Source organism: Sturnus vulgaris, chromosome 9 (assembly GCF_052056855.1).
Source record: "Sturnus vulgaris isolate bStuVul1 chromosome 9, bStuVul1.hap1, whole genome shotgun sequence".
In the NCBI taxonomy this organism is placed as follows: Eukaryota; Metazoa; Chordata; class Aves; order Passeriformes; family Sturnidae; genus Sturnus; species Sturnus vulgaris.
The window spans coordinates 19,284,848-19,292,594 of record NC_142251.1 but is presented as its reverse complement, the minus strand read 5'-3'; the positions used below and the strand labels follow the sequence as shown (position 1 = coordinate 19,292,594).

Below are 7,747 nucleotides of genomic sequence, written 5' to 3'. Positions count from 1 at the left end.
AATGCACTTTGTTAACACCAAACAGAAGGTGACTGAGGAGCTCCAGAAGAGTTTGCTGCAAGGTGTGGAACTGCTCCTGAACTCAAATACGGGCCGTGCTATTTCAGCGAGCACACTGATGTATACATCACTCATGAAATTAACCTTTCAGATATACGAGGTATCACAGGTTAGACTAAATATTCGAAAAAAGGAGCCAAGACGGTATTGGTTTTATGAATTTAATCAATTTTCTATTCCTTCCAAGGAAAAAGGCTTTCTTTTCCAGCAGATTTTATCAGGTTTATCAGCCTAATCTGGGGTACATTGGCCTCATATGCTTCTCTACAGAACTCTAGGTATTTGCAGTTAGTTTGAATGGAGTTCATAATGTCTTTGCTCTGAGTTGTTCCATTTTTCTAATGAATAAACTTTAATTAACCCCCCAAAATTTTCAGTCCTGTGGAGTTTTTGGTTTTGGTTTGGTTTTTTTTTTTTGTTTTGTTTTGCAATCTCAATATTGAATTTGCATTCGACTACAGAAGACTAAAACCAATACTCTGATAGTACTTCAGCATCTTTTCTTCTGTCCCATGGAGAACTGATGATCAGAAGTTTACATTCACCGTGTCTTAAGTGATGATTACCATGCACAGTGTTCAGTTTGCATATACAATTTATTTAACCTTGTCTGCTTTGGTTAATAACCGAATATTTCCTAAGTATTAATTTGCCACACCACTTGTTTAAGGTAGGTGTTCATTGTGTTCCCTATTAGAAATAAAAATAAATCATATAGGTAGGGTACAATATGCTCTCTTAAAATGATGCCTAAAACACTGACACAACTACTGATATCTACTAATGACTAAAACCAGAGGTAAACTAATGAGGGGCGTGACATACCAGCTAGACATGCAACATTACAGCCAAGTAGCATCTGCCAATTTGACTTAATGGTGTTTTTTTTTCTTACATTAAGTAATCTAATAATATGGAATATAATCCATGTTTAGGACGTCACATTTCAGAAGTTCATATAGACCATTTTGATACAGCAGCAGAGAGAGCAAAGGCGCTCAAAACACTGAATAACATCAGGAGTTGGGAAGTGGAGTGTTTCCCAGCAGAGCTCTATTAAAAAAACAAAAGAAATAATTAAAAAAAAGAGAAATTTAATAAACCCATTCCTAAATAGTTGTCTTTATTGCTATTATAAAAGCATAGAAATTTTCAGAGAAATCTTTTTCTATTAGCCCCATGTATTATGTAGACACTTCTGATGTCAAAAGAACATGTGCCACATTTATATCAACACATGTTTTTCAGTGCTTGTCATGGTCAAAAGTGTAAGGCACTTATGTGGTTCCACTTCACTTTTGTTAAGACTATCTCATTTATTATGTTGCAGGTGTGTTCTCAAACATTTTTTCAGATGTGGGAAATTTGACAGATTTCAGTTTTCTATGACATTTATAGGAAGAAACCAGTAGAAACTACAAAGAGGAAAAATACTCACCACTTGACTGCCGCCTGAATAAGGTGATTGCTGAAAACAAACAAACAAATAAATTTATGGAGGTGTTCCCAGCCAATGGTTTTGAACACAGTTTTTTCCTGTGATCAACAAGATTTTAATAGCTTAACCCACAGCATGGTTTTAAGTTGTTCAAGAGGAAGGTTGATCTAATATTAATAAAGAATGTTCTCTTCAGACTAAATCATCCCAAAATTTCTCTACCCACCCCCCAAGTTCTTTGTTTACTAAGAGAAGAAGATTGAAGTGTTGTGATCAAAGTATTCTTACCGGTTTCCCAGAGTAAGTGCTTCCTGAGCCAGAGCCACCCTGTGAAATAATTATGAACCATTAAAGTTTGTCATACAAGGCTGCAATGAACAGCATCCAGCAATTGCTGTGATTGCACACAGCAGTCTTGAAAATGCCCTGGATATTAGCAGGTCTGATAGTGATTTTGATTTTACCATTTTCACTGCACTTTTCCCCCTATTTCAATTGAATGGTCTCAAATTAGCACAGCTATGTCCTTTTTATTGCATGAAGTGTTTCAGAGGAATGTGTCAAAGCAATGTGTCTTGTCTGAACTACAGGGTTGGAAACAGAAACAATTACCCTGAAATTTACATCATTCTCATTAGAATGACCCACGCATGTTCCTATGAGTAAGTAACAGAGTATATCAAAACTTTGCAATGAGAGGAGTAACTGCTGCCTCATCCTAAGGTTCAAGTTTGAACAAAATATTCCAATTTTTATTCGTAATTTTTCTCATACATGTACCATTGTAACATAATTTTAAATTTCACCCTCATTACTGTTACCTATCTTAAAACCCAATATCCCCATTTCTAATTCGGTTGCAGAATACTGAAAGAAGAATATCCTTACTGGCTTTCCTTGATGACTGCCTCCTGAGGAAGAGGAACCCTGAAAAAAGATACTTGTTTTTGACTCTATTTGTGCATAAATATTCATGCTATCTGGAATTAAAGACCATGGAAGAATGAATACTGTTTTGTATCCAGTCATCCAAAAATTCCAGGCAAAACCTTACCTGAAATACAAATATTTAACATCTTTCTGTTATGAGTGTTCTTTCAAAGGTTGTATTGGACAATTTAATACAAAATTCTCAAGAAAAAAGAACTGGTTTATAGTTGTGTTTAATATATGGAAAGGAAAAAATAATAAGGTCCAATTAAACAGTAATTCTCCTGGTATCAGTCTATTGTTACGTTTGGGGGGATAAAAGACACTACCAACAAAAAAAGGCAAATTATAAGAGGCCTTTACTCTACAGCTCCTACTGAAAGAAAACTAATAAGAAATGTAGTTGAGAATAAGAGTGGCTACAGAAAAATTATCCATTCTGAAAGCATACTCGGTTTTCTGGTGAAGAGGCTCTTCTTATTTGAATGGCATTGCCAACAGGAAACGTTACAAGCATTAAGTCTAAGAAATGCTATCAAATAGGTACAGAAAATGTCTCACCTTTAGGATTCGTGTATTAGAAAATGTACCATTTATGGCCACTTTTTAATAACAAGTACATATTTTCTATTAGAGATAACATTTGTATCAACTGCCATTGAATGGCAGGAGCAAGGTCCAAATTACATAGTAAAAAGAGTAGTCTGAAATGGTAGAAGTTGAAAATATGCATTATTAAATGGCAACTATTGTTTCCTTTTAAAAGAAAAAGTGTTTTCTTCGAAGCAAGACAAATACTTAGGACAAATGAATACAAAATAATTTAAAAAAATTAAAATTAAAATTAAAGTAATTATCAGAAAACTGTCTAGTCCATAAGTAACTAGATAGATTTTTTTAAGGTGTATAAGAAAAGCGAAAGGTAAATTTGAATGTTTTGTACTTACTGGTTTACCCTGTTGTCTGCCTCCAGAAGGATATGAGCCCTATAAGAAATCAATCAAACTTGTATTAATTGAATGCAAAATCTTCTGTCACTGTCTTGAGATAATTTCTAGAGTGCTTGAGACAAGCTTATTTGGGTGTTCTTAAAACATAAAAAAGTAAATGGGATACCTAAAATGTACACTCTGTACTACATACCACAACAATGGCAATTTGAATCAAAAGAGCAGTGTTATGAAATACAGCCTAGCAGCTATAGTAGGTTCAAAGGAATATTTTACACAGAGCAGTAACTCACTGTAACCAAATCTTTTATTCACCTTACTGAAAAGACTTCAACCTGTATTGCCTCCACTGTTTAAACTTAATAAAATTGCCAAATTAATCTATCTGTCAGCATCAAGTAACTGACCTGATCTAAAAAGTATGTTAGGAAAGAGTTAGAAGTGATGGGATAGAAAGAGAATACTCACCTGCCCACCATATTGGCTGCTTCCTGAGGGATAAGATCCCTATTAAAAAAAATCATAGAAAATTAACATCAATTACTTTTTATATTTCTGTGCAGAATCAAACATCACAGGACTTTACACAGGAGATCTCAGTCACAATCTGGAAAGTATATGAATCTACAAGATGCACTGAAAGACTTCTGACTTAATGCCTCTAAGTTCTTCAACAGCTGAAAGCAGTGAATTGAGCAAACAGTCACAAAACACTTCCTGAGATTGTTTTGTTACATAAATAAATGGGTCAAAAGTGTCTTATATATGGCTCTATTCAAGAGGGAAAAAAATCTACTTTATTTGTGATTTTCTACTGTGTCACATATGTTCACAGAGCATCATGAGCATCATGTGTATTATTGTAAAAACATTGTTAATATTACCAAATAGGTAGTTTGGGAAAAAAAATTGATTTGCAGCTGTTAAGAATCCTCTCCATTCTACATGAGATTATCTTTTTAATAGAGTGATACTGAACTCCAGTGCTTGCCAGTGGAGTAAAAAGAAAATTTTTTAGTATGGTAGAGTGAGATTGCAAACACAGTAATATTAATGAAAAATAGGCTCCATCTTATGAGTTAGTCGTCCATTTCATCTTTCAGCTTTTTGCACTAGTAACATTTCTGAAACAGTGGGAAACAGTCTGCATAAGGTACCTGCTTAACAGGAAGAGTCTTGAGCTGCAGCTGAAGTTACTGTGTGCAGCACACCAGAATTTACATTTTTAAAACAGTATCTAATGGTTTATCCTGTACCAAATTTTCCAAGTAGTTAATGTAAATATATAAGGGGTTCATTAAAATAATCATTTGAGCTAGGAGACATTCTGAGGTAAAACAACTAGAATTATGACCTATGGAATTTCTTTACATGGAAATTTGTTGTGCTACTCCATTTTGAGTAGACTCCAGCTACTGACAGTCCCTGTTTTCAAATATTTATTAGGAGTAAAATGACCCCAAAAAACTGTCAGTATATGTACTGCATGATATTTTTCAATTAGTAAATTGCAAGTAGAAAGAAGATCTTGAAAACAAAGAAAATTTGCTTGCCTGTCCACCATACTGATTGCTTCCAGGATATGAACCCTGCAAAAAGAATGCAAATTTTTTATAAATAATTTTAATAGCATAAAAAAATTTGAAATGGCAAAAAAATATCCTGGGTCTAATACAGACAATACTCATGACGCTGATTAACTGGAAGAACTTTACACAGTTACTAATGCAGTAGCAAAATGACTAATTATCCAAACATCCTATTTGTGGTTTATGCAGTGAGATGAACCCTGTGAATGATTCTTCAGTGATTTTTTAAGGTAAGAAAGCTTCTATAACTACAAAGTAAAACCTTGGCTGTTGTATGTAGAAGGATATAACTAAAATGTCAAGAGTGATTGAATAAAAGCCCCATGCACTCTCTGGCATTATTGTACCTGTCTCTGTAACTAAAGTGAACTCAATATTTCATGGCTTCTGGCAAATATGACAACTGAGCCATGTTTATTCCTGAGGAACTAATCTGTGTAAATGTTACAGACAAACTGCCTACCTGTCCACCATGGTAGTTGGTTCCTGCGAAAGAGCCCTGCATTCAACAGAAACACCAATGTTTACTCTGCATTAACTTCAGTGTCACAGAGAGGAAAACCAAGAGAACATGCTGACCTATTGCAATGATCAAGTCACACTGCTTACTATGATTCTGATTCATCTTGATTTATATGTGAATTAATATATGCATGAATATATATATAATGTGTATATGAGTATTATTATTATTATATAATTTCTATTAATATAAATTCTCATTCATATGTTGTTTTCAATACTTTTGATTCTCTAAATTGGCATATATGCCGTGGGTTATATACTTGGGCATGTTGTTTTGCTTGATTACACAGACCAATAAAGAGAAGTAGTGATCCAAGCAATTTTGACTGTACTGAAAAAAAGGTAACTGAACCCTTCTTCAGAAGTAAATTAAATTAATCTCAGCAAAACAGTGGTGGGGGGGGTGGGAGGATTTTGTATGTTTGGAGTTTTTTGGGTTTTTTTTTCAAAAATTTACAAAGAAATAGGAAAAATACTAATTAGACAAAAATGGAAATAGGTTTAGCTTTCCCAACTTTCCCAAGCTTTTCTCTGCTTCATTCTGAAAGCATTTGGAGCCAAGATTTTAATCTACAATCATACTGTTAATTACTATCATAAGTGCAAAGTCCAAAACCCAACAGGTACACTATGAGATATTTGGGAAACAGATGCTTAGAAAAGTCCCTCTTACAAACTGAGTAGCTAGTTTTGAATGCAATACTTTGGTTGCCAATCACTTAATATTTCTGCCTTTAGCAGGTTTAAAATTGCTCATTTTAGCATAATGTGGAAAAAGCTTTCATCATACATAGAACTTCACAGACAGAATTATTTCAAGAAATGTAGTTCCTTGGGAATTTTCCAGTGTGTGTACATACTATGAAAAATATATAAAGACAATACTTACTGAACCTCCACCGGGGCACACACACCCACCCTGTACAAAACACAACCAAACTTACTGTCCTAGGTCTGTCATTGGAATAGGCCTCTGAATTAGTAAATCAAACTCACATTATGCTACTCTAAAAAAATGGACTATAAAACACTCTCATCAACTTATCAAGCTCCATTAAAAAAGGTCTTTATCTCTCCTCTGCCCTGTTAGGCTAGCTGTGCACTTACTGGTCTAATTTTTAAATAGAATCTTCTAACTTCTCATTTAAAATTTACAGTAAAAACCTACTCAGAAAAGGTTAAGTAAATAATTTTGAATAGTAATACAGATTTTAATTTTTTTCCCTTGAGGAGACCAGAGCATTAAGCCTGTCAGAATTCAAGAAGGATTTAGACAATGCTCTCAGGGGTATGGGTGTCATTCTTGGGGTGTCCTGCACAGAGCCAGGAGTTGGATTTGATGATCCTGATGGATCCTTCTAACTCAGCATACTATGGATCCATGCAGTACTCTTCAGATGACTTCCAGTGGAGGCCTATTAAGTAACTTCTGCTCTGATAAAACTTTGTAAGAGGTGGCCAGGGGTTCACTATTCAGTGTCTCAGTTTCCACATTCAATCTGGATGAAATGTGTGAAGGGAAACAGCTCTTGTGAAGGAAAATTACACAAAGCAATCTGTGAGTATATGGCACTAGCAGAACTGAATAGCACAGAGAAAGAAAAGCATACCTGTCCACCAGACTGTCTGACTCCTGAAGAAAAGCCCTGGAAGAAATGAGTAACTTAATTACTTCTATGTTACTGAGTAACATTCTCACTTCTTCTCTGTGGTTCTCAGTCTTTCAAATTGCTTCCATTTAAACATAACACCAAAAAATTGGATTCTTTAACCATGATATTTTGAAGAAAATTTCCATGCGGTGTCACAGGCCCCTGTATCATTTGCTCTTAACATAATCTGATATAGCAGACAGACTCATACTTAGCAATCCTCCTTCAGTCTGGCTGCAAGCTACTCTATCTTAGAACGTTCCTTTTTTGCAAAAAATACCAGCCTGTTTTCCTGATGAACTGTGTACCCAAACTGCAAATACCATGAAAGTAGAAGTTTTACCTGTCCACTATACTGGCTGCTTCCTGAAGAAGCTATACCCTAAAGAAATGAAAAAGCATTTATATTTGTTGCACATTCTTTAACTTATGATCTGTCACAGAAAAACACACATTTATTTGTCTTCCTTGGATTTAAGTGCCACATGTACATGAACATTTATTTTATAACCATCCTGAAATCCACTGAGAGCTTTTACAGTAGCTGCTGTTTAAACAGAACTACGACGTTTGAATCAGTCAGCTTCAGGCAGATGTGAGCAG

General features: G+C 34.7%; 1 protein-coding gene across 1 annotated transcript in view; it reads right to left on the bottom strand.

Moving 5' to 3' along the window:
• Window positions 1-207: 207 nt before the first annotated feature.
• Window positions 208-7,747, bottom strand: part of LOC148222837 (uncharacterized) — a 47,488-nt gene continuing 39,948 nt past the window's right edge. Inside the window, exons 52-62 of the mRNA XM_088169551.1 lie at window positions 7,488-7,526; window positions 7,103-7,138; window positions 6,382-6,411; window positions 5,431-5,466; window positions 4,932-4,967; window positions 3,847-3,885; window positions 3,376-3,414; window positions 2,387-2,425; window positions 1,787-1,825; window positions 1,499-1,528; window positions 208-1,113 (exon numbers count right to left, since the gene is read on the bottom strand). Coding sequence (XP_088025677.1) covers window positions 1,015-1,113; window positions 1,499-1,528; window positions 1,787-1,825; window positions 2,387-2,425; window positions 3,376-3,414; window positions 3,847-3,885; window positions 4,932-4,967; window positions 5,431-5,466; window positions 6,382-6,411; window positions 7,103-7,138; window positions 7,488-7,526 — 462 coding nt within the window. The 3' untranslated portion in view covers window positions 208-1,014. The remainder of the gene's footprint in view (window positions 1,114-1,498; window positions 1,529-1,786; window positions 1,826-2,386; window positions 2,426-3,375; window positions 3,415-3,846; window positions 3,886-4,931; window positions 4,968-5,430; window positions 5,467-6,381; window positions 6,412-7,102; window positions 7,139-7,487; window positions 7,527-7,747) is intronic.